Raw genomic sequence first — 27,117 nt, 5'->3', positions numbered from 1 at the left:
TGCAAGTGCTTCAGGGGACCGGGCTGCGAGATGAGCACGTGGGATTGATTGGAGGTCAAAGTTCATAATGCATAAACTTGCGTCGCCGATGTCATGGAAATGTTGACAGTCGATAATGTTGTTGTTATTGTGAGATTTATGCTGACTTTTGGTGAATGAAGTACATTTAAAGACGCATGAATCAGGGGTTGCCCTTAACTTTTTTTTCAACTGGCCAGCAGGACCAGTTGGCTTGATTTTTCACTGGTCCGCCAGGTTTTTGACTGGTCCGTCAAATTTTTTATATGTTTTTTTAACTAAAAAAATACTGTTGTATACCAACTGCTCGATTTTTAATCGCTGCTATTTCAAAATTCAACATGAATTGCAACGTCAACTTAACTGCACTGGAAGCCATACTTTATTTATGTGTACCAAGTTATTGTGTTCGTAAGGGGGCTCACTAATTTGAGAGTATTTTTTCTTTAAAAAAAGTAATAACAATAATCTTATTAAAATTAATTTAATAACAGGTCAAATTATTTGTGAGAGCAAATTGGAAAATTTAACATGATCTTTATTTAGGTAATTTTTTAGTCTACGGTTTATTGTAAGCACTGGACATCGAAGTATTCCTAAGTACGAAGAACATTTGTATGAATTTGTTTTTATTGTTTTACTTAACAAAAAAAACACTTTAAAACCAACTGTTAAAAATATTAACTTTTTATGTATTGCCTTCAAATCTACAGTGGGGAGGGTTTACTTGCGATCACTTAAGTTATTTTATCATGTATAAACATTGCCTGTTTGTACTTTTAATAAATATTCATAAACATAATACATCGTACCGATAACCGAAGTTCCCAAAATCTTCCCACTTTCGTCCAGAAAAAAAAAAAAAAAAAAGTAGACATCAAAATAGTTGCAACATCCATGGAGAAGCATACGAGTTTTACGGTATTTTTTTAATTATGTGTATGGAATGGTCGGTGCCGGCGTCTGTTTTGTGAAGAAAAAATTCTATTAAAAGCAACAAAAACAACTGCGCCTTTGTTAAACCATGAGGTGTTGCATTCGAGAACCCAAGTCTTTCTTGAAATTTGAACCCGCAAAAAAAAAAACCAAGCAATCGCACACTATATTTGACCAATAAAACCATGGAGCCAAACTAGATCGCCGAACAATCTCCCGCAAAAAAAAACAAGCCCCAAATAACCAAAAAAAATAAGCAAAATCAGGACGGAAGAACCATACTAATCCCAATTAAATACTCCTTTTTGCTCATCCAGAGTATCCTAACTTTGTAATTTTTGTTCAATGAAGCCTCACCGTCTCGCTCGTTTTTCGTAAACACGCTAGACTCTTTTTCCCACACGGAAATCTGCTCCGTTGACGACGACCATGCTGCTGCTGACAGAATGCGTTTTGCTTGTGGTCTTTTGTCAAGGCGATTGAAGCTAGTTTTGTAAGCTATCGCGTACTTTCACCAATAGAGGGCGTCTATTCTCACGCTATAGAATATTCTGAAACGCCCTCTAGCGTTTAATGTTTCTTACACTTTTTGGCACACGTGAACTAATACGAAGACTACAAGCATTTGCGTTGCATGATGGGATTTTGCGCTGTGTGTACATGTGTATGCGTTATCGTGGAAAGTTTGCCAGCGTTCAGCGGCACTTCGGGTGATTTTTTTTACGTTTTATCCAAACCTTGAGTGAATGTTTTTACGTTTTATTCGAGCCTAAAAATATTTAAATAATAGTCATAGTAGTACCGCTGCCGATATTTTTGACTGGTCAGCCGGACCAGTTGGCAAGGTGTTTCAGCTGGTCCGCCGCGATTTCTACTGGCATTTGGCCAGCGGACCAGCGTTAAGGTCGAACCCTGATGAAACGACCACTATGAATACCAACCATAGAAAGACAAATAATAAGGTATTTTTGTTTGTTTTCGTTTCACATTTTTGGCATGATTGATTTGATAATGATTGATATGCAATTGCATGCTACTTTTTTTTATTTGTTGAGACTTGAGTGTCTACTGTTTTGGTTTTGTGTTACTGTTTTGTGTTACTGTATGTAGTAACTCGATTCTTTGTTTAATTGTGACGTAGACCCCCGTACCCAGCCAGTGGGTTGTTCCTATTTCTACTTACTAGTATTATTGCAATTTTGTAAAAGTAAAACTAGCATGACTAGGGCCTACATGTATTACTATTAGCACTATGATGACTGTCAAAGTCTTAATTTCGAAAAGAGGAGATATCTGGTTTTTCTTAGACAAGCATCAGTCAGCCCTGTCATTCATTTAAAAATTAAGCATATGTGGCAGTAGTTAGCCCCGTAAATCGGTCAAATAAATCCACTCTGATCCTTGGTCGCAGCACCTTTTTATATCAATCTATTTTGCTTTTTTGTCTGCAACGATCTGCATCATGAAACTTACCGATCTAAGAAGTTGTAGACAGCCCTACGGCTACGCCTGAAATTGTTCAACAATCATCACTAAGTTGTTTTGGGTAAAAATCAAATGATATTTGAGTGTGAACTTTTCGAAAAATCTCTATGATCTTGACAACTGTGCTAATTTCCGAAGCGCGCACAAGTTCTCATAATTAGTCGGGCTCCCTTAACCACTTCACAATAATGATACAAGCAAATTTCTACTGGTGAAGGAACCCCGACCCGTCTAACTATGAGAGCGTCCGTGTGCGCGCTAACGATCTTGACAACTTGCTCGTTTTATTTGAGACATTAATTCATAATTCATATTCCAGGCATTGTTCAGTCAACTTGAGATAAGGTTATTCTTCAACTTTGAAACTCAAGAGGCAAGAATTATCAAGGCTGCACTTCAAAAAGCTATTTTAAAAGCATGAAAAACGCTTGAAAAATGTCATGGCTTAAGTAAAAATTTAGTGGGGCACCAGTCGGAACCATGTTAACCTAAGGTAACTTTTGGCTGTTAACCTGTTTCTGTTAAGCAATACTTTTCTGGGCTTAGCAAATTTTTGTGCTGATGAAATTGTATATTAACCCGAATAGTTGAATTTAACATTAATTCTGCAGGGTGGCAGCAACACAGCTCTAGCAGCTGTCGCATTTCAAGATCACATGATGCGTAACCTTTCTCTGTCAGACCCTCTCAAGAAGAAACAAATACACCATGGTGTTCCCAAGAAGCAACTGAAGGAAGTCAAGTCTGTGGTTGACTCTGGGATGAGGCAAGGTGGAGCCAAGATGAAGGGGGCATCCTCAGGGGCAGAGGCGAAGGAATATGTGCTGGACCAGAAGCCACAGCCGATGACTCTTGGTGAGATGCTCTTAACATTTTGAATACTTTTTCAAAGATTTATACTTCAGAGGAAAATAGATAATGGCGATACCTTTAATCTTTCATAAAGAGAGAAGTGAAGATTGACCTTCTTATTGAAATGCGGAATGTCATGAGATTACTCTTTCCGAAAGAGCAGGTCAAACAAAATTATGCTAACCAGAGTAAGCTTACCAACCGAAATACCATCATGCCACATGTGCAATTTGTGACTGGTATCCTGCTCAGTATTGCTAAGTAGACTTGTATAATTTATGCCTAAATTTGACCCTAAATTTGACCCAAAATGAGTTATTATGGATATTGAAGAAGAAATTCTAACTAACTCTTTGTTTGATATTTCTTTGTGTAGCTCAGCGACTGGGGCTGGTAGAGGTTCCTGATCAACCACTCTCCGACTTGGATTGGAGAGACGCTAAGAATAAATCCAATCGCCGTGATGACTCCGACCTTCCATGTGTCATTTGCAAAGAAGAATTTGGCTTACAGCAACAGGTAAAGTTGTCCTTGTATTTTTAGGGGTTAACCATCTTCGAGCATTTGAGACGTCTTATCTAGAATGTTGGAGTCCTTGGTTCCATTCCCACCCAAGTTGCTTGTGAAATTTTGTTGGGTCTCTAAAGCACTGATTTCCAACACACACAGCGGTGAGAGAATAAAATGAAAAAAACAAACTGAATCCCAATAAGATGGCATCTCTTTTCCCTTGTATAATTTTTCCACTCTGTGATCGAGTTTGTTGTGTTTTGTACACCCGAGGGGGAAAAAGAATTTCCCCTGAGGGTGTACACAACCCTTGGACCCCAACACAGTGGTAATAGATTCCTTGCCTTTGGAGGTGACTTTTTGTCATCTCCAACATTACTACATTTGAATTTGCTTAATTTAAAAAGCAGTCAACTTGTGGCGATTTGAATTGTAAAACACAATGTCTGTTGTCGACAGAAATATTGCTTCACTGTTTCTATGCCACAAATGTAAGCAATTTACCTTGTACAGGCGTAATTACAACCTCAAAATCAGGGCTTTTTTGTAATCTTGGCTTGTCCAGAGTTGGTGAGATGAGTCCTGACGATGCTTTGTCAACTCTCATTTCAGATGATCAGCACCATAGCCAAGACATTTCAGCCCCAACTTCTGTTGGAACAGTCACTCACGCTGGAGTTTACCATTAGCTTCTTGGCTTAAATAATTTTACACAGATCATTTTATCATTTTATGCTCTCTACGTTTGGGTTACAGGTGCTGCTGTCTTGTTCTCATGTGTTTCATCGGGTAAGTGTACCTACAAACATAAGTTCTTCATCAACTTGTCCCCAAGGTGAAATTACAAAAATCAACTTGGACATTGCGGCCTGTTGTAACAGAGCGTTCTAGTTTACCAGATCCCAGCTTTGGTGTTGTTAGCAGCAGGAGGGTGGATTTGAATCCCGGTCATGACACTTTATGCCCTTGAGCAAGGCACTTAAGCATAATTGCTTCTTAAAAGTTGGGAAGGTAGTGCATTCTGCTCTACCAGCCAGGTTTATAGAATTGAATGATACCAATGCCTGTATACTTACGGACTGTAAAGGGGGTTACCATGTTTCAGTCCCAGGAGTAGGTGGCCGGCAACATGTCCCTGGTGTCAGTTGATTTGTGCTGACAGCTCAGATCAGTTAATTGTGTAGCCGTCACCTTGAAGTGGGCGTCTGGCCTTCTGATGGCAGGATGTAGGCCCCATCTCATAAAAAAAAAAAAAAAAAAAAAAAAAAAAAAAGCATAAACAAAAATCATAAATGCAACCTACAAATCTAGTAACCAATGGGTTTTGGCAAATATGACCCTTTGTAAATGCCAATGAGTGGGCTAGGAATAGGCCTACTGGACAAATTTACTGAGCATAAGAAAATTATTTGCTTAGATGGACTGTGTCTTGTGACTGGCGCCCTGCACTATTTTGCTAAGCAGAAAATTTCCCAAAGAATATTAGTGGGATGAGGCCAGTATATTCCTTCAACTTTTGTTGTTTGTTTGCAGAACTGTCTTCAAGCATTTGAACGTTTCACTGGAAAGAAGACGTGCCCAATGTGCAGGAAGGAACAATACCAGACAAGGGTTATTCATGAAGGTGCTAAACTCCACCGAGTTAAGTGTGCAACAAGGTGAGTCCTCCAATTGGAAGTTTCTTTAGATGGCTTTACTCCCTAGCACTTAATATTTAAAGGGTAAAATGTATGTAGCTCTGAACAGGGCCACATTTTATAGAGCTGCCAAAGCAGAAAAAATACAACTCATTTGTTTTGAGCTTACCAGACAAATAAAGACAATGTCTTTTTCTTTAAGACGTTTGCAAAATGTTTCTAGCTTATCTTTGGTCAGCAGAAATTGTTAGCGCAGAATTTCAGAGCTTGCACGTACGCGAAAAGTGGTGTTCGTAAGTGCCATGAAATTGGGCCTGGATCAATGTAAGTTTTAAAGTAAGTGTATTATTTGAATATTTGATTTTAGAATCCAGGCATGTTGGCGAGGCTATGTCGTGCACAGCTGGTATCGCAAACTGAGGCAAACTGTACCACCCAAAGATCCAAGACTACGAAAGAAATTCTATGAAGAAAAGGTACCATGTCAATTTCAAAGTGTTTCACAGTAACAACTGGGAAATAATGTATTATTTGGTTTTTACTCTTATGATGTACTTTCCCGAGTTCTGTGAAGAAAAAAACCACAGGAAAATCACCTGCGTAGGTTTCAAACCCGCAACCTTTGCATTGCTAGAGCAACTGTCATATCACTAAACCGCTGAGCTAGCCAGATGGCTAGAGGCATTTCGAATCTTTAGCAGTGGGTATAGCAACGATTTAAAGAATGTTTGTATTCAGGATAAAGAATATAATTTTATGTGTATTAAGCATTGTCTACTCGGTACATTCTCAAGTTCTGTGGAAAACAAATCCACAGGCAAATCACTTGGGTATTATTCGAACCCATGACCTTTGCATTGCTACAGCAGATATGTCTTATCACTAAGACCACCTAGCTAGCTTAATGGATAGAGGCAGTTTGAATCCTAAGTTACAGGTACCACATCGATTAAAGGGTAAACAAAAAGTTATTTTCTCTATCCCCAATGCAAAAACTTACACCTTGGGTCGTATGAATAAAAAGTAGTACTTACTTTTACTTGAACATTTCAAGTATTTACTACCATCCATATGAATAAAAGGAAGTAAAAACTGTTACTTAAAAGTATTTACTAAAATGCTAAAAGTATCTACTTTTACCAAAAAGTAAATTCTTTTAATTTTAGCACTTACTTACTTCCATATGAATAAAACGGAGAATATACTACAAAATGCAAGTAAATACTAGTGATTTTTCAAGGTAGCTCTAGAGCTACCTTGGGCACAGAAGTAAAAGGCTCGTCCCAAGAAATGACAGTGTTTATGAATGTTCCTCACAGGATAAATGTTTTAGTCCAAAGGAAAGACATCACTGAAATATTAAATAGACACATACACAGTGTTTCACAACAGAAACAATACACACAAACTCAAACTGCTTTTAATCAAACTTGTTTATATATGCTGAGGATAAAATAAAACCGTTTGTAAAAAAAAACGTTTTGTATCATTACAGTAAGCTTTTTAAAAAGATATAAAGAATTTTTTTCAACTCAGAAATGAATGCCTCGATCATTAAAGCTTATTGTTCATAAAATCAGAAGAAGTAATTTTTTAAACAATTAAATGCATTTCAATAGAATGTTGTTCGTGTTATTATTAAAACTCATCTTCTCTATACAGCGCTGTCATGCTCCACTCCAAGTTTCAAAAGCTTAACAAAAACGTGTTTATTCTGTGTGTCCAGATGAGTCGTCTTCATCAAAATGTTGTCAGAATAAAAACCTCATGGCTGACTTGTAGATTTCTGTTTCAGTTTAATCAAATGCTGTTTTGGCTGTGTGTGTGAGTGCGTACGTAGACGTAGACGTGAATGGGAGTTGTAATACAAAGGAAACCTTTGTTAAAGCCATTGGACCCTTTCGGTACAGGAAAAAAAAAAAATTTCACAGATTTACAAATAATTTACAGGGTTTACAGAAGGTAATGGTGAAAGACTTCTCTTGAAATATTAGTCCATGAAATGGTTTACTTTTTGAGAAAACGGTAAAACAATATAAATTTTGTTAACGAGAATTACAGATTTGTTATAAACACATGTCATGACACGGCGAAACGCGCGAAAACAGGAGTGGGTTTTCCCGTTATTTTCTCCCGACTCCGATGTCCGATTGAGCCTAAATTTCCACAGGATTGTTATTTAATATATAAGTTGTGATACACGAAGTGTGGGACTTGGACAATACTTTTTACCGAAAGTGTATAATGGCTTTAAGAGCCATTCAGCCATGGTATATCAGAAGTATTTACTCCAAAGCATTAAGTGAATACTTTGCAGTAAAAGAATAGGTTTATTCATACAGAATTTAGAAGATGCTTTTACTGAATGCTTCTACTTGGTAGTTTATGCTTTTACTTTTTGCTAGTACTTGTCAGTAAATACTACTTTTTATTCATACGACCCCTTGTACTGGGAAATATTTGTCAGTATAAGGTTTGCTTCAGAAGAAAGATTGTTTTTGGAAAGACAGTGGAGTGATAATAGTATTTATTATTTTTTTAAATAATAATAATAATAATATTAACAAGTTCTTATATTGCACATTTCACAACAATCGTCTCGATGCACTTTTCATTAGTTCCCTGGTCGTTGGGCCCATAACATTCGCTTAATCTTTCTTAGTGTATAACCTGGGCAACCGTAGCACTCCAAAGGTTTTTTTCATACAAAATATCAACCTCTACCCTCACGGGTACCCATTTATACCACTGGGTGTCACGACCAGGACCCAAACCTACACTCGTGATGACCTCACCACTAGGACTTGAGTTTGATGCTTTTAACCACTCGACCATGACACCCAACATCTTGTGTTTGTTATTTTTACAACAACAGCTCCAGATGATAACAGAGAGACTATTGCGATCGTTTGACACCAAAGTTGATGCCTTCTTGGCCGAGATGGATCGCTCAATCACAGCGAGCAGAGATGTTTTTAAAAATCTTGAAGCATCGACCCTCCGCACAATCACACCAGAAGAGTGGGATGACATTCAACTTAAGGTGAGGTCAAATGTCTTGTTGTAACCACTATTCCATCACTCATCTAAGTAGTATTTGAAACTTTGCTTGGTGGAAATACAATATGGAAAGGTTTGCGATAACACCATGTAAAGACTATCTCTAAATGAGTTTGGGGTGGTTCTGAAAAGAACCGTTGGTCTCAACTCGACATTTCGATCAGTATTCTCTGATCGTCTTCTGAGAAAGCAGACGATCAGAGCATACTGATCGAAACGTTGAGTTGAAAACAACGGTTCTTTGCAGAACACTCAGCTGGTCGTGTCTCCAGCTGCGGATGGTCGTGCTAGCGTGAATGCCTAATATAAATGAAGAGGGAGACACAAGCTCACCTGAGACACACAGGATTTCTGGAACAACACGATCGACTGGCTGGTTTATTGCGTACATAACAATAACTACAATATAGTAAAGGTTTGCGGTAACACCATTTAATGATAACCTCTAAATGAGTTGGGGGTGGTTCTGAAAAGAACCCTTGGTTTCAGAACCACCCCAACTCATTTAGAGATTATCATTACACGGTGTTACCGCAATTCTATATAGTATCTCCACCATGCAAGGTTTCAAATCCTACTAATCACTACAGTGTTATGGTGAAGGAATGGCAGATTTAGGGAGGGGGTAGGGGGTGGAGGAGGGGATTTTTAGTATCATGTCTTGATTTTTTTGATGGTCTTTAAACCAGTCTTGGCATCCTCTGGTATCAGTTGTTTTTGTTTTTCAAAGATTGGGTACAATGAAAATCACCATGGAAATGTTTAAGAAACCAGAACTGTCACAGTCTTTTCAAAATAATGTCAAATTCATCCAACTGCATCTCTGGCCACAGCATTCACAAACGGAAACCAACCTCAGATATTTGAGAAATGAGTCATGTATGAATGGTTTCTCAGATTCATAATTTTGGGGGTGAAGAATCCTCCCAACCTTTCTCAAAATAGTTTCTATCAACAGCTGCAGGGTTTTTCACCAAGTAAGTTTGTATTGCCACGCTACTCAATGAAATATTATGGCTGGTTAAACTTTTTCTGGTTGGTTCATAATTTGTTTTGCTTAGCTTATTTTCATGCTTAAATAAGCAGCTCAATGAAGTTGGGCCCTGAGGAAAAGTAGAATGAGGAATTCAAACTGCATTAACTTCTAACGTCAAAGAGCTTTTTACTTCATTTCACCTTCATAATGGAACGACTTACTTCTTCAACTTCACCAAGTTAAGTTTATTGACCCTCTTCAGGTTCTCAAGGGATTTTTAAAGACTCATTTTTCTTTTGTAACAATTGCTTTTAGTTTTTCATTGCTTTATGTTTTGTGTTGCGCATAGAGGCTCCTGCATTATGCAGAATAAATAAATGTCTGTTATTATTGGTATCATTATTATTATTATATGATTTTTATTATCAGGCAGTCGAGAGAGGTAAGACCGAATGTCCCATATGCATCATGCCGTTACATTCTCAAGATTCAGGCCTCGACTTTCCAGTCACCGACGACGTACCCTACCAGAAGCACAGTGACGCAACCCATGTAACAAGACAGGCCACGCATGGTGATAAACCCGGTGACAAACAGGGTGGGGCTCTCAAACCAGCCAGGAAACAATCATCTGGGACGCGTACCAAACAGCCAGGCATCACCAGTCGAGCAAGTCAAAGGACAAATGAATCCACAGATGAAGAACTCCAGGAGACTAACATTAAGGCAGCTCAGGGTGACGCACAGACTCCAAGGCGGACGGTGCTGCTTTCCTGTACCCATGTATTTCATCGTGTGTGTCTGGAGGCATTTGAGGAGCTTGCCTTGGCACAGACCAAAGTCTGCCCTGTCTGCAGAGCCGGTTACCAGAAGAGAACTCTTTAAAGGCAGTGGATCATTGACACTATTGGTAATTACTCAAAATAATTGTTAGCATAAAAACTTACAGGGAAAGGGGCAGTGGAGAGTTGTTTGGTAGTATAAAACATTGTGAGAAACGGCTCCCTCTGAAGTAATGTAGCTTTTGAGAGGGAGGTAAATTCTGACTTAAATAATGAAAGACTTCAGGCCTGAAACCTTTTCAGGTGTCGGTATTTCTTAAAATAATATCCTGGGTCAAGTGACATTTAAAAGCATCAGTAGAGCCTACTGCATCTTTTTAGAGCAACTTGAAAATTTGCCAAAATTTGATAAAAAGCTGGACTTACCCCTTATGATTTTTTTTGATTTTTTGCCTAATTTTCAAGTGTCAATATTTCCTAACATATAGCTTATTTCCAGGGTCAAGTGACATTTAAAGGCATCAGTAGAGCCTCCTGCATCTTTTTAGAGCAACTTGAAAATTTGCAAAAATTTGATTAAAAAGCTGGACTTACCCCTTATGATTTTTTCAATTTTTGGCCTATTTTTCAAGTGTCAATATTTCCTAATATATAGCTAATTTCCAGGGTCAAGTGACATTTAAAGGCATCAGTAGAGCCTCCTGCATCTTTTTAGAGCAATTTAAAATTTGACAAAAACTTGATAAAAATGCTGGACTTACCCTTTGTGATTTTTTTCAATTTTAATTCATATTTTTCAAGTGCCAATATTTCCTAAAATAAGCGTATATCTGGGGTCAAGTGACATTTAAAGGCATCAGTAGAGCCTACTGTATCTTTTTAGACCAACTTAATAATTTGCCAAAATTTGATAAGAATGCTGGACTTGCCCCTTATGATTTTTCAATTTTTGGCCTATTTTTCAAGTGTCAATATTTCCTAAAATATAGCCTATATCCTAGGTCAAGTGACATTTAAAGGCATCAGTAGAGCCTACTGCATCTTTTTAGAGCAACTTGAAAATTTGCAAAAATTTGATTAAAAACCTGGACATACCCCTTATGATTTTTTTTGATTTTTTGCTTAATTTTCAAGTGTCAATATTTCCTAATATATAGCTTATTTCCAGGGTCAAGTGACATTTAAAGGCATCAGTAGAGCCTCCTGCATCTTTTTAGAGCAACTTAAAATTTGACAAAAACTTGATAAAAATGCTGGACTTACCCTTTGTGATTTTTTTCAATTTTAATTCATATTTTTCAAGTGCCAATATTTCCTAAAATAAGCTTATTTCCAGGGTCAAGTGACATTTAAAGGCATCAGTAGTGCCTACTGTATCTTTTTAGAGCAACTTGAAAATTGGCCAAAATTTGATAAGAATGCTGGACTTGCCCCTTATGATTTTTCAATTTTTGGCCTATTTTTCAAGTGTCAATATTTCCTAAAATATAGCCTATATCCTAGGTCAAGTGACATTTAAAGGCATCAGTAGAGCCTACTGCATCTTTTTAGAGCAACTTGAAAATTTGCAAAAATTTGATTAAAAAGCTGGACATACCCCTTATGATTTTTTTGATTTTTTGCCTAATTTTCAAGTGTCAATATTTCCTAATATATAGCTTATTTCCAGGGTCAAGTGACATTTAAAGGCATCAGTAGAGCCTCCTGCATCTTTTTAGAGCAACTTAAAATTTGACAAAAACTTGATAAAAATGCTGGACTTACCCTTTGTGATTTTTTTCAATTTTAATGCATATTTTTCAAGTGCCAATATTTCCTAAAATAAGCTTATTTCCAGGGTCAAGTGACATTTAAAGGCATCAGTAGAGCCTACTGTATCTTTTTAGAGCAACTTGAAAAATTGGCCAAAATTTGATAAGAATGCTGGACTTGCCCCTTATGATTTTTCAATTTTTGGCCTATTTTTCAAGTGTCAATATTTCCTAAAATATAGCCTATATCCTAGGTCAAGTGACATTTAAAGGCATCAGTAGAGCCTACTGCATCTTTTTAGAGCAACTTGAAAATTTGCAAAAATTTGATTAAAAATGCTGGACTTACCCCTTTTGATTTTTTCAATTTTTGGCCTATTTTCAAGTGTCAATATTTCCTAAAATATAGTATATTTCCAGGGTCAAGTGACATTTAAAAGCATCAGTAGAGCCTACTGCATCTTTTTAGAGCAACTGAAAAATTTGCAAAAATTTTATAAAAATGCTGGCATTACCCCTTATAATTTTTGTTTGTTTTTTGGCCTATTTTTTAAGTGTCAATATTTCCTAAAATAAAGCTTATATCTGGGGTCAAGTGACATTTAAAGGCATCAGTAGAGCCTACTGCATCTTTTTAGAGCAACTTTAAAATTTGCAAAAATTTGATTAAAAAGCTGGACATACCCCTTATGATGTTTTTTTATTTTTTGCTTAATTTTCAAGTGTCAATATTTCCTAATATATAGCTTATTTCCAGGGTCAAGTGTCATTTAAAGGCATCAGTAGAGCCTACTACATCTTTTTTAGAGCAACTTGAAAATTGGCAAAAATTTATTAAAAATGCTGGACTTACCCCTTATAATTTTTGTTTGTTTTTTGGCCTATTTTTTAAGTGTCAATATTTCCTAAAATAAAGCTTATATCTGGGGTCAAGTGACATTTAAAGGCATCAGTAGAGCCTACTGCATCTTTTTAGAGCAACTTGAAAATTGGCAAAATATTGATAAAAATGCTGGACTTACCCCTTTTGATTTTTTCAATTTTTGGCCTATTTTCAAGTGTCAATATTTCCTAAAATAAAGCTTATATCTGGGGTCAAGTGACATTTAAAGGCATCAGTAGAGCCTACTGCATCTTTTTAGAGCAACTTGAAAATTTGCAAAATATTGATAAAAATGCTGGACTGACCCCTTTTGATTTTTTCAATTTTTGGCCTATTTTCAAGTGTCAATATTTCCTAAAATATAGCTTATTTCCAGGGTCAAGTGACATTTAAAAGCATCAGTAGAGCCTACTGCATCTTTTTAGAGCAACTGAAAAATTTGCAAAAATTTGATAAAAATGCTGGATTTACCCCTTTTGATTTTTTTCAATTTTTGGCCTATTTTTCAAGTGTCAATATTTCCTAAAATATAGCTTATATCCGGGGTTAAGTGACATTTAAAGGCAGCAGTAGAGCCTACTGCATATTTTTAGAGCAACTTTAAAATTTGCCAAAATTTGATAAAAATGCTGGACTTACCCCTTACGATTTTTTTTGTTTTTTTGCCTATTTTTCAAGTGCCAATATTTCCTACAATAAAGCTTATCCGGGGTCAAGTGACATTTAAAAGCATCAGTAGAGCCTACTGCATCTTTTTAGAGCAACCTAAAATTTGCCAAAATTTGATAAAAGTGCTAGACTTACCCCTTATGATTTTTTGAATTTGTGGCCTGTTTTTCAAGTGTCGAAATTTCCTAAAATATGTCTTATATCCAGGGTCAAGTGACATAAAAAGGCAACTGTAGCGCCTACTGTATCTTTTTAGAGCAACTTTAAAATTTGCCAAAATTTAATAAAAATGCTGGATTTACCCCTTATGATTTTTTTGGTTTTTTGGCCTATTTTTCAAGTGCCAATATTTCCTACAATAAAGCTTATATCTTGGGTCAAGTGACATTTAAAGGCATCAGTAGAGCCTACTGCATCTTTTTAGAGCAACTTAAAAATTTGCCAAATTTTGATAAAAGTGCTGGACTTACGATTTTTTCAATTTTTGGCCTATTTTTCAAGTGTTATGATTTCCTTAGATATAGCTTATATCCAGGGTCAAGTGACATTTAAAGGCATCAGTAGAGCCTACTCATCTTTTTAGAGCAACTTGAAAATTTGCCAAAATTTGCTAAAATTGCTGGACTTACCCCTTATGATTTTGTTGGTTTTTTGCCTATTTTTCAAGTGCCAATATTTCCTAAAATATATCTTATATCCGGGGTCATGTGACGTTAAAAGGCAGCAGTAGAGCCTACTGCATCACTTAAAGGGAAAGTACACGTTTGGTAATTACTCAAAACAAATATTAACTTAAAAACTGACTTGGTAACAAGCATTGGAGAGCTGTTGATAAAACATTGTGGGAAATAAACTCCCTCTGAAGTAACTTAGTTTTTGAGAAAGAGGTTATTGCTCACTTAAACAATAAAAGACTTCTAGCTAGAAGTCTTTTATTCCCATCTGAAAGCACACAAAGTCGTCCAATAAGGGTGTTTTTTCTTTCATCATTTTCTCGCAACTTTGATGACCAGTTGAGCCCAAATTTTCACAGGCTTGTTATTGATGGTTATGATGGGATACATCGAGTGAGAAGACTGGTTTTTGACATTTACCAAACATGTACCTTTCCTTTAAACATAAAGGTATCAACCAAGTTTCATTTAAACCACATCAGATAAGTCTTGGTGCCAGATGTTCCAACAATGGGATGCAACTTTTTAACATAAACTATCAAGTCATAAACAACAATGGAAACTGTCTGGATAAGCTTTTAAAAAGTTAAAAACTTATAAATTATAAGTTAAAAACTTATTTTAGAATGTGGGCAGATAGCATCGCAACAGTGAAGAGATAAGGAACAAAAACTCTCTTGCACCAAGACTCATTAGATATTAGTATTACATTTGGACAGTTTACAGACTCTGATTGGTCAAAATCTGATCACGTGGGGATGTATTAAAGGCGGTGGACACTTTTGGTAATTACTCAAAATATTTATTAGCACAAAACCTTACTTGGTAACGAGTAATGGGGAGAGGTGGATACTATCAACTTGATAGTGTAAAACATTGTGAGAAACGGCTCCCTCTGAAGTAATGTAGTTTTCGAGACCTCAGACTAAGATTTTGAGGTTCCGAACTCGAGCATCTGGAAGCACACAATTTCGTGTGACAAGGGTGATTTTTCTTCCATTATTATCTCGCAACTCCGACGACCAATTGAGTTCAAATTTTCATAGGTTTGTTATTTTGTGCAAATGTTCAGATACAACCAAGTGAGAATCTGACTGATCTTTGACAATTACCAAAGGTGTCCAGTGTCTTTATGGGAAAATACACACTCCAATAAATGTTAAAAGTGACAACTCATTCATCTTTAAAAAAACCACACATTTAATATTTACTCTTACTTATATTTACTACACATTGATTATGTATGTGTTGAAAGGGGGGGTACTTTTGGTAGTTACTTCAAAAATTAAAGACCATAAAAACTTAATTGGTCAATAGCCTTTGATTGCTGATATCGGGATGGGGGAAAACTACAAACCCTCCTAATAAGGGAAAAACATGTGGAAATTCCAATCAAGCTCAAATGGCAACCATGTTAATGTATACTCTGTGCATAAGCATTAAGTATAATGGACTGTGCAAGTCTCACGCATTATCAAACTGCCTTGGGACCTGGTTGGTTCAACATGCATCGCTTCAACACATGAAGGAAACAAATTTGTGCACTTTAGGTACCAGTGTTAAAATAATGCGCGAGACTTGCAATGTCTATTTACAGAAGTGCATAATATCAAACAAGTTCATTGTCTTGGTGCAAGAAGGTTTTTTTCACATTTTTGGTAGTGTCTCACAATGCATAGGCGTCGCAACAACTTCACCGTTTTAAAGCATTCGCTAGTAGCCCTGAACCAGCCTCTTGCACCAAGACTATAATCAGATTACAAACTGAAGTACAGTTTTTTAAAGTTCGCACTAGATAAGTATGAACATCCACAATATTTAAACATACTTACATAATTCTTAAACAGAGTACATTTTAATAACCTTATCTTAAAACATAATAGGCTTTTATTATGTTTTGACTATCTAGTTCCCTGTTTGCACTGTGCACACTGAATGTCAAAGGTCGAATTCTAATTGCGTACAGAGGGGCACGTTTATTTCATCCAAGCCTCCATTTGGCTAGTTATGTGAATTGATCAGGGGAACAAGATGGCCACAACTTGATAAATGGCTATAGGTTCATAAGGCTGTGTCCGAATTGGCGTCTACAGCTCTGGCTACAGCTAGCTTTACGCATCATCATGCATTGAAAAACACCGTTTATTAGTCGCAGCCGGAATCATAGCTGCAAATTCGGATACAGCCCAAGTCTCAGGGCCCAATTTCATAAAGCTGTTAAAAGTGAATGGGGCACCAGCCACAGCAACGCAAACTTTTGGCTGGTAGCCTGTTTATAATGAGCAATACTATTCTGTGCGTAGCAACTTTTTCTGCTTACAGGCTTTATGAAATTGGGCCCTGGATGTCACTTCCGGTTATACGCCTCTCTTAATATTTATGCAGGACGTCATAATTCTTACCCAAAAATGAGGCTATAGACGCACCTCCGGCACCCATAGCCTCGTTTTGGGTTAGCATTGTGATGTACCTTATGCATAGATATTGAGGGTGCGTTCGTTTAGCTTCCCTGGGTCGACCCCGGTGTGTGGCGGTTTTTTTTTCCCAGGACGAACGTGGTAATTAAAAAAAAAACGCCACACACCAGGGTCGACCCAGGGCAGCTAAACGAACGTACCCTAAGAGAGGCGTTTAGTGTGCCCTTGTGATCCGGATGATGTTGATCGTCATCTTGATTAGACTTGCTCCAGTCAGTCTTCAGCTCTTGTCCTCTTGATCCTCAATCCAGCCAGAGCCTTCCCTGCATCTCTGTTGTCATCTCAGGCAGATGTCATCTTCCAAGACTCTCGTCCGATCTGTGGATGGAAACGACAGAACTGTTTATCACTTTCACCAAGTAGGAATTTCAAACTTTGCATCATTTTAGGTGAGGTTTGCGGTGGCACCTTGTGTAAATCTAATTTGAGAAGTGTTGGTTCTGAAGAGAATGGGCAGATGTCAACCAACACCACTTTGACTGAATGGTTTTTAACAAGGTCAGCTTCAACTAGTATCTGAAACATACCATTTCAATCCCACCCTTACTTTGATTCACATCAAGTCTTTGCTTTTAAGGAAGCTACATGTACCCAATATGGCCGACGTACTACTGTTCCAGTATAAAATATAACATCTTGAATTATTTGTTTGGATTGATCCTTTGTGTACAGGAATTTCGTTGAAGTAATGTCACCTTAAGTCTGGACTGATTTTACACAACTGTATTTGTCTGATTAGTAGGGGTGTGAAAGTAGGAGTAGGGTCTACTCTAGCCCGACACTTAATAGTATGGTGTGTCGTGGCCAAGCGGTCTAGTTCACTGGATCCAAGCTCTGCTGTTTTTCAGCAGCAGAGTGTGGGTTCGAATGCTGGTCATGACGCTAGTACCCTTATGCAAGGCACTTAATACCATAATTCTCTGTAAAAAATTGGGAAGGTAGTGCATTCTGTTCAACCAGCCAGGCTCCCTAGTTGATGATACCCATGCCTACATCCTTATGGACTGTGAAGAGGGAAACCCTGTTTCAGCGAAACCCCGTTTCAGCAAAGCCCCGTTTCAGCGAAACCCAGTTTCAGTGAAACCCCATTACAGCAAGCCCCTGGTGGCATTTGATTTGAGTGGCTGTACTACAACCTTCTGATGTTAGGCAATCTCTCTCAAAAAAATTAAAATAAATAAATCAAGTACCTGTATAAGAAAGAGGCAGGGTGTAGACAGTGGAGTAACTAAGGCTCCCTTGCTGTAGGCGTATGTACCACGAACATAGATGCACCTCACAGTCGGGTTCGTCACTTAGATCACCATCATGCACCAGAAAACTGCAGAGAAATAAAACAAAGTAAAATTGTTTAACAACTTTTGTAGAATAATTTTCAGAACTAATAATATTCCATACACACTTTTCTAGCAAGCATCTCAAGGGAAGTGAAATCAGTTTAGTTGCTCCTTTGAAGAATTTCAGCCCAATTAGACGAAGTTTCTCCTTAAAAAAAAAAGATTATTTTCCATCGTTTGTACCAATAAAATATCCAAGCAGCTTGGGCTTGCAGTGAATTCCTTGCTAAGAATAAATATGGCCCAAGTGGCCAGGTGTTTCAAAATAAATCTTTGTTGATGCACAGAAGACACACGTTCTTTGTTTCCTCTTTCTTTGATAACTAATGATGCGGAGCGCAGCGCCAACGAGGGGTGCAAAGTAAGAGCATGACACGTGACGCTCAGCTCTGGTCTGACACGGTTCTACAGCATCTCTAAAGAAGACCATTTTTTTTTGTCTTGAGCCAATGTGGCAGGTTTGGAACTGGCTCGGTGGCGTTTTCCCCTTACAGGGACGAACCTGACACACAGTTCAAAAAATCTCTCTTGTGTTACTTCATTTTTTTGTCAAACCTTGCCTTCTTACTTTAATCGATCCATTACTAAGTTCCTTGCTGTGTCTAAAAATTTAACTACCAGACTGCATCATCGAAGAGTAATTAATTACTTAGCTAAGTTGAAGATTTCGAGTCCAATGTGTCGGAGATCAAATTTATTTGATGACTGCTTCCACAACTTTTTTTCAATAATTTCCAGGCAGCTTGGAATGAGAGACATTTTGTAAAAACTCTCTTTTGGAAATTGACTTCATGTCAAACTTTACCTTGCAACATAAACTGATACATTACCAAATTCCTTGCCTTTCTTGAAGTCCAAAATTGTCAGACCACATCAATGAGTAGCAGTTCACCCCTCTGGTATCTGTGCAAATAAAGAAGTTATAAGACAAGTAACAAGTTGATAGTTAAAAAACCATTTAAATAAACAAAATTGAACCTGGATCTGTTCATAAAGTGTAATCTTTCTGACCCATGCCTACAAGATAAATCTTTGACAATTATTGTTTCCAGTTGTTTGTATCTTTTTATATCAAAACAACTTGAGATTAAATATTATACTCAGCAGAATATCTTCCAGTTAGTGAAAAACTTTCTCAAATTCAATCCAAATTTGTCTTACAACAAAATATCTTTAAAAAGTGAAATCAGTGAAGTTGTCTTTTGAAGATGTCAAGTCCATCATGTGTAGTAGATTAAATTTGCTAATGGCTCCTTTCAATTAGTTGTACAAATGCCCAAGCAGCTTTGGGTGGGAAACAATTTGTATAAGCGCTATTGTGGTAATTCAATTCAAGTCAAACTGTACCTCGTAACATAAATTGATACATTACCAAATTCGTTGCCACGCCTTGAGTTCAAACTGCCAGACTACATCAACGAACGATAGTTCATCACTTCTGGCATCTGTACAAATGAAGAAGTTATGAAGACAGTAACAGGAAAAGTTGATAATTTTTATTATGTTAATCAACTAAAATGAACTTAAATCTGTTGCTAGTGTATGACCTTTCTGTCTAATGCCTGTGGGATTAATTTTGGACTATTAATTCCAGTTGTTTGAGTCAACTTAAATCCAAACAACTTTAGATGAAAACGACCAAAATATCTTTAAGTTGAAAGAAACTTTCTAGAATGGATCAAGTTTAATCCAACTCTTTTTTTACATCAAGCATCGTTAAGATGTGAAATTGGTGAACTTGCTCCTTTGAAGATATTAAGTCCAATGTCTAGGAGGTTAAATTTGTTGATGGCTGCTTCCAATCGTTTGTACCTATGCCTCAGCAGCTTGGCGCAAGAAACAGCCTCTTAAGGGAAGATTTCTTATAGTAATTCACTTCTAGTCAAACTTTACCGTGTAACTTAAACTAATACATTACCAAATTTCTTGCCATGCCAGAAGTTCAAACTGCAAGACTGCATCAACAAATGGTATCTGTGCAAATGAAGACGAACATCTGAAGACAATAATAAATAATAAATGTGCAATTAATAACTGTGACCACTGTTTGGAATTGTTTGTATCCTTTTATATTCTAAAAACTTGAGATGACGGAGAGAGACAGAGAGAGAGAGAGAGAGAGAGAGAGAGAGAGAGAGAGAGAGAGAGAGTTTGTAGAATAACATTAACATTTTGAAAAGTTTGAACCCAAGCTATTCATAAAATTTAATCCAAACTTTTCTAATAAACACAAGAAGGAAGGTGATATCAGCTTAGTTAGTATTTTGAAGATTTTATGTCCAATGTGTGGGAGATTTGATTTGTTGATGATTGCTTCCAACTGTTTGTACCAATAATACACCCAAGCGGCTCTGGGCAAGCAGCAGCTTTTAAAAGCTCTCTTTGGTAGTTCACTTCGGTAACATAAATTGATACATAGAATTTGAGGCATTGCATGGTGAGGTATCGTTTGCTGTAACACCATGTGTGTATCCATCTTGCCAGGTAGCGTTTGTTCTTAGAAACTGTCTTTCTTTATTCTAATACCGCGGAGTAGATTTATCAGATGTTCGGGAGACTTCTCAGTTCTGAAAAGAACTGTCCTGCTTTTTAACTCGGCCGGTAGGTAAAGAAAATTGGCAGGACTACTACTTTAAATTATAGAATGATACATTACCAAACTCCTTGCCATTCCTGAAGTTCAAACTGCCAGACTGCATCAGTGAGTAGCATCATCTCTGTATCTGCAAATGAAGAAGTACTGAAGACAAGTTAACAAATTGATAGATGTAAACCATGTTTACCAACAAAATTGAACTCCGATCTACTGTTGTTTAAAGATAATCGAGATAAATAATTTTGACTATTATTTCCAATTGTTTGTATCATTTAAATTGGTAGAACAATTAAAAAATTGTCGAAGTTTGAAAGCCATCAAAATGTTTCTAATCACCAAACTTTTAGGAAGTTATTGAAATCACTGTCGCTAGTCCTTTAGCAAATTTTGAGCCAAATGTGTGGGAGATTTTTGCATGACTTCTTTCAATTGTTTGGACAGATAATAACATCCAAGGAGCTTGGGTGAGGGAAAGTGTGTAAAAGCTCTCCTGTGGTATTTCACTTCCAGTCAAAAGTTAAATTGTTTATAAACTTATACACTACCCAAATGCTTGCTAGGCCTGAAGATGTGCGATCTGCAAGAAAACAAACAAATTGTGGTGTTATTGGCAGTAAAGAAAAAATATGGTGATTAGTTGGGAGAGAAAATTGGTTATTGGCTGTAAATGGAAACTTTGGTTATTGGCTGTGAAGGGAAACTTTGGTTATTGGCTGTGAAAAAAAAACTTTGGTTATTGGCTGTGAAAAGAAACTTTGGTTATTGGCTGTGAAAAGAAACTTTGGTTATTGGCTGTGAAAAGAAACTTTGGTTATTGGCTGTGAAAAGAAACTTTGGTTATTGGCTGTGAAAAGAAACTTTGGTTATTGGCTGTGAAAAGAAACTTTGGTTATTGGCTGCGAATGGAAACTTTGGTTATTGGCTGCGAATGGAAACTTTGGTTATTGGCTGCGAATGGAAACTTTGGTTATTGGCTGTAAAAGGAAACTTTGGTCATTGGCTGTAAAGGGAAACTTTGGTTATTGGCTGTGAAGGGAAACTTTGGTTATTGGCTGTAAAGGGAAACTTTGGTTATTGGCTGCGAAGGGAAACTTTGGTTATTGGCTGTAAAGGGAAAATTTGGTTATTGGCTGTGAAGGGAAAATTTGGTTATTGGCTGTAAAGGGAAACTTTGGTTAATGGCTGTAAAGGGAAACTTTGGTTAATGGCTGTAAAGGGAAACTTTGGTTAATGGCTGTAAAGGGAAACTTTGGTTAATGGCTGTAAAGGGAAACTTTGGTTAATGGCTGTAAAGGGAAACTTTGGTTATGGCTGCGAAGGGAAACTTTGGTTATTGGCTGCGAAGGGAAACTTTGGTTATTGGCTGTAAAGGGAAACTTTGGTTATTGGCTGTAAAGGGAAACTTTGGTTATTGGCTGTAAAGGGAAACTTTGGTTATTGGCTGTGAAGGGAAACTTTGGTTAATGGCTGTAAAGGGAAACTTTGGTTATTGGCTGCGAAGGGAAACTTTGGTTATTGGCTGTAAAGGGAAACGTTGGTTATTGGCTGTAAAGGGAAACGTTGGTTATTGGCTGTAAAGGGAAACTTTGGTTATTGGCTGTAAAGGGAAACTTTGGTTATTGGCTGCGAAGGGAAACTTTGGTTATTGGCTGCAAAAGGAAACTTTGGTTAATGGCTGCAAAAGGAAACTTTGGTTATTGGTGTGTATACCTACCCCGACCTCACCAAAACTTACCCATGGTGAACTCATGATACTTAACCTGTTGGCACTCCATGTACTTCTGGTAAACCTCACTGACTGGTACCTCTTAGACCTTGCATCATCATCTCGAGCGTCTTCCTCACTTCTAGCTTTCAACTGGACTATGACAGCCAAGTCAAACTGTTATAGACTATACTTAAGTTCTAGGCCAATTCTATGCCCTTCTAACCGTCTTACCATTATACGTACCAAAATCACCTTTAACATCATGAGAGGACGCCTTCATAGCTTCTCTCTTTTCTTGTGTCTCCTCCTTTTTTTCTCCTCTTCTTCTTTTTAATTTTTTTTTAACATGCTCTGCAGCACATTGCCTGCCTGCGCGCTGTTTACCTGCCATGCGCTCCTGCCTGCCTTTGCGCTGCCTGCCATGCACTGCTGTAAAAACTATTTGTTTTGGAAACTAGCTTTTTGGTGTTGCTATGCTTACTTGTAATTTCTATCACAAATCAATCAATATATTTCATTTGTCTGCAATATTAAACGATTAGTTTACGTGAACTAAATTAATCATTTAATTATTCCTAACTGAACGAAATCATTGATTGATTAGTGTATATTGCAAATGTTTTGTCGACATGGTGTAAAACTATTGTTGAGCGATTTAAGGGGAGAAGTTTTGTTTCTGGTTATTTCATCTTGAAATGGTATTACTGTAGAACATTTTAAGTTTAGTCAGTTTGTAAATCATTCACATACTGAATTTTTATTGTGGGTTTGTGCTTTTTTGTGGGTAATTTTGATTACTTTTGAGAAAAAAATATTTGTTTGATGAAGTTTAATGTCCCAAAATACTTCATTATGTTCCTTAATGTGAAACAATGGGTTCTTTTAAACCATTCAAAGTCTATGTTTTTTAAACTTTAAAAAGTGTATGGATTTGTTATATTACTTTTAACAATGTCTAATTTCTAACAACTTTTTGAAAAGACAAAGGTTCTCTAAGTGAACATGGTTATATTAAGCAAATTAATCATGTCAATGCAAAACGACAACACACAATGTCATCAGTTTCTTTCAAACCCAAGAAAAGTTCCAAGAGAAAAAAACATGCATCACTCTGGCTACGACCAAAATGCCCAGACATGAAGAAAACTCTCTCAGGAAAAAAAGGATGACATCACCATTGACAATAATTTACAACAAGTACCGAGATGAACAACATGTAAGGACGACAAATGGGGTTTAACTTTTGCGTACAAGAAGCTGCCTTCTTAAATTTTGCCAGCTCTCAATGGTCGCAAACCCTAACACTTAAGTTCTAGGCCTATTCATGTCCTATTATATTCTTACCGTCTTACCATTATACATACCAAACTCGCCTTTAACTTCAAGGTCTTCTTCGCTCCTTTTTTCTTGCTCCTTTTTTTTTTGGGGGGGGGGGGGAGTGGGCAATAAATGCACACATCCTGTTGTAAAAGCCCTTAAAACCAAGCGTAAAACCAAGCGTGCGCACCTTATCTATTTCAATTGATGAAATTTACTCATCAGAATTATTAAACGGTTAATTTAGCTCATCTAAATTAAACATTTTAATATTCCTAACTGAACATAAATTCATCATCTAGGAAGTGTGGGTTGCTAAGTTAGGAGCAGCTAAAAGGGAAAATGAATTATTTCTTTTTGCACAGTAGAATTGGATTCTTCCCGCCCCACCCAACTTAATTTATTTACATAAAAATAAGTATAAACTTTATTCATCAAAAATATTAAACGTTTAATTAAGCTATCTTAATTAACCATTTTAATATTCCTTACTGAATAAATTTCCATCCTGAAGAAAAGAAGCAGAGCATTATTTTAGATTTTCAAAACATTTTAAGCTTTACAGTTCATCGCTTTTGCAGGCCTATGTATAAATATATAAACTTATACCGAGGTTTTTCATATGACTTGTTTTTTAATTTTTGTTTTAATTTTTGAGACCAGAAAACACTTATCAGTGATATTATAATATTCTCTTAATTGAGTCTTTTTTGAAGGAAAAATGGTAGATAATAATTGCATGGGAACATAGTTTAATGTAGATAAAACCATTGCGTGATTTATTTTTCCTAGTTTGAAATGGGTACAAGTTAATTGTAAAAAGATATGTACATAATTTTGTGTATGAACAATTGCAATTGTCTATTTTTTATTTTAAAGCTCCTTAAAATGCTAAATGGTTTCTAAGTCAGTTCCACTAACTAATATTTGTTTTCTGACCAATATTGTTAATAACTGCAAAGTATAGCTTTAAAATGTCAACAAAACATGGTAAGCTGCTTCTTCAAAACTGGGAAATCTTCCAAGAGAAATTATTTTCTTTCAATGCATCACTCTGGCCACGACCAAAATGCCCCGACAACCAAGAAAATCCTCTCAGAAAAAATAGTGGATGACATCAACCATTGACCAAATTTGTAGACAACATCAACAAGGATGAGAAAAGTATACCTGCTTGTTATTGGGGAGGAATGGGGGTTAGATTTTCGCTTACCACTTAACGTCATCTTAATGATCTTTGCTTACCCCTGGACGACTTGAACTTGTAGCCACACACATACCACACAATCCACAGATAAATGTTCAAAGTTCTGACAACAGTCAGCAAAAATGTGTTCAGTTTTGAAATACAAAACCAAAAGTCACTTTTAAAGTTCTTGTCTTGTCATGCTTGTCACTTGGACGAATTGTAGCCACACCCATACCACACAATCCACAGATAAAAGTTTTAAAGTTCTGACAACAGTCAGCAAAAAGTGCTCGGTTTTGGAACACAAAACCAAAAGTCACTTTTAAAGTTCTTGTCTTATCACTTGGACGACTTCTACTCTAGCCTCATGGACGACTTGTAGACACAACCATACCACACAATCCACAGATAAAAGTTAACAAGTTCTGTCTCTAGAAACAGTTCTCAAATGTACCACAAGTGCTCTTTTCAAAGTAATTCAGTTATAGTGTTAGAGCTTCTCACGCCAACTCTGACGGAGCTCGCAAGCAAAAAGCGAAAGTTCAACAGGAGAATGAGTCGATTTAAATGTTCAATTCCTCCAGTTCTGGTTGTCTTCAGAAGAATGTTCAAACTCCCGGACCTCTCCAGCTCTACTCGCAAGCTCAACATCAAAGTTGGTCCATGCCACCAGCGAGTTGGTTGTGTACACCGGTGACAATGTTCTATCTAACTTCGAGGAATTCTCTACCCAGCGAAAACTCCACAGGGAAAAACTCCGCGGGAGTTCTCAAGCCGGGCTGTAAACTCGACTACAAAATTAGACCACTGTGAGATGGGCTCATAAAAAAGAGAGACTTGGGCGATAGATTTGACCAAAAGTCCTCATGTCAGAAGTCACTTTCCTTCAGCAAATTCAAGTACATTTTACCTTCAGAATGTCGTAGGTAATGTCCCTAAGTATAACAAGAAACACAGTTTGTTTTACTTTGTAAAGAGTGAAATTTTTATGATAAAGTTCAACCGAAACGCGAGTTCAAAAATAGTAATACAGCCAAGTGAAGAGTAGCCATGTCCGTCCGCCGTCCCGTGTGAAACTAAAACCATGCGGTCTTGCTCAGTCGTTTTCTATGCTAAAAGCGCAAAGACGATAAATCTGCATATCAATGCCGATTTGGCTTGCATTATACTGAATTCGCTTAGTAACAATCTTGGCCAATAACATTGTGCGGATCTGGGCCAATAACAATGTGTAGAATTTCTTGAATGGGAAGAAATCTCAACCTGAAGGAATAATAGACCCGCCCTGTTGCATCATGCACTAAATACAACTTGTAAATACAGCTCTAAAATGCTGGATGGTTCGATTCCCAACCACAGGGGCCCTGATTTTATTTCGCTCCATGTTGAGACTCAAGAGCGCCCATATTAAATTAAAATGCGTTATCGTCGGTGATGGAAAACAAAATAATCATTCAAGTACTATTGAATTGGCGTGGTAACAATCTCGTCAAATAACATTGTCGTAATTTCTTGAATGGGAAGATATCTCAACCCGAAGGAATAATAGACCCGCCCTGTTGTCTTTTTGGGACAGCTGTTTATAAGTCACTGAATACAACTTGTGAATACCGCTCTAAAATGAGGGAGGTTCGATTCAAACTTACGGGGGGGCCTTGCATTTTGTTTCCCTCCACGCTGAGATGACAATAAATCGCGCCAAAAACTGTGCTATCGTCGATGTTGGAAGTAAATAGAATTAAAATAATAATCATTCAAAATGCTAAGTTCGAATTATGGTTGATCTGACCCTCAATAACAGTTTATTTTGTTTATCATTGGATACAATTATTTCTTTGGATACACGTGCAGTCACGTAGGCCAAGCTTTCCATATCTGTGTTTTGATTGGTCAGTGGTAATTATGGGTGCAGCTGTCAGCATTATACCTCGGACCAATCAAAACACAGATATGGAAAGATTACTTTCGGTCGTCTGCATGCAGTGTGCAATGTACAGCACATGTAATTCCATGAGTACATAGGTAGAATTTGACTCGATTCATCACGTGAGGTGATACTAGGCTAATGTTATAATAATGGACGTGGATTGAAATAGGCTCAACGGCAGGCCCCGATTTTAAAAAGCATGTTATCATAAAAACTTGCTAAGCAGGGGAATCTGGTTTTCAGCCAAAATTCGATAATGTAATGCGTCTATACAATTCTGGTTTCCCACTTATACTTGGATTAGCCTCGAAACTTGCAAGCATTTTACTGCTT

At 37.1% G+C, this 27,117-nt stretch overlaps 1 protein-coding gene and 1 long non-coding RNA gene across 5 annotated transcripts; one reads left to right on the top strand and one right to left on the bottom strand.

Moving 5' to 3' along the window:
- The first annotated feature begins 15 nt into the window (after positions 1-15).
- Positions 16-17,548, top strand: LOC139937792 (RING finger protein 32-like). Of its 2 annotated transcripts, none has more exons than XM_071933099.1 (9): positions 16-181; positions 1,875-1,916; positions 3,051-3,294; positions 3,668-3,810; positions 4,558-4,590; positions 5,335-5,459; positions 5,806-5,914; positions 8,314-8,481; positions 9,904-12,790. In XM_071933099.1, exons 2-9 carry the CDS (start codon positions 1,884-1,886, stop codon positions 10,357-10,359), a joined length of 1,311 nt encoding a protein of 436 aa, XP_071789200.1. In that variant the 5' UTR covers positions 16-181; positions 1,875-1,883; the 3' UTR covers positions 10,360-12,790. The 2 variants fall into 2 exon arrangements, with proteins under 2 accessions (XP_071789200.1, XP_071789201.1); XM_071933100.1 differs by lacking the exon at positions 16-181 and adding an exon at positions 16,962-17,548 and having other exon boundaries at positions 1,615-1,916; positions 9,904-10,384.
- On the bottom strand, positions 16,788-25,279 carry LOC139937794 (uncharacterized). 3 transcript variants are annotated; one of them, XR_011786086.1, is made up of 6 exons: positions 24,914-25,279; positions 20,704-21,220; positions 19,966-20,043; positions 18,878-19,492; positions 17,901-18,031; positions 16,788-17,028 (listed from the first exon to the last, which is right to left on the bottom strand). It is a non-coding gene; the product is annotated as an uncharacterized lncRNA (long non-coding RNA). The 3 variants fall into 3 exon arrangements; XR_011786085.1 differs by lacking the exon at positions 24,914-25,279 and having other exon boundaries at positions 18,878-18,950; positions 19,420-19,492; positions 20,704-21,867; XR_011786084.1 differs by lacking the exon at positions 24,914-25,279 and having other exon boundaries at positions 20,704-21,867.
- Positions 25,280-27,117: the final 1,838 nt, after the last annotated feature.

This window comes from Asterias amurensis, chromosome 5 (genome assembly GCF_032118995.1).
Source record: "Asterias amurensis chromosome 5, ASM3211899v1".
Taxonomy (NCBI): domain Eukaryota; kingdom Metazoa; phylum Echinodermata; class Asteroidea; order Forcipulatida; family Asteriidae; genus Asterias; species Asterias amurensis.
Note: the sequence above shows the minus strand (reverse complement) of the source record. Positions and strands in the feature narration are given on the sequence as shown.

Bases quoted from the DNA above. Each gene is read 5' to 3' on its own strand.
- LOC139937792 (XM_071933100.1), top strand. From the start codon at position 1,884: ATGAATACCAACCATAGAAAGACAAATAATAAG. The intron at 3,295-3,667 runs GTGAGATGCTCT...TTCTTTGTGTAG, and splicing joins GCCACAGCCGATGACTCTTG to CTCAGCGACTGGGGCTGGTA. The intron at 3,811-4,557 runs GTAAAGTTGTCC...TTTGGGTTACAG, and splicing joins AATTTGGCTTACAGCAACAG to GTGCTGCTGTCTTGTTCTCA.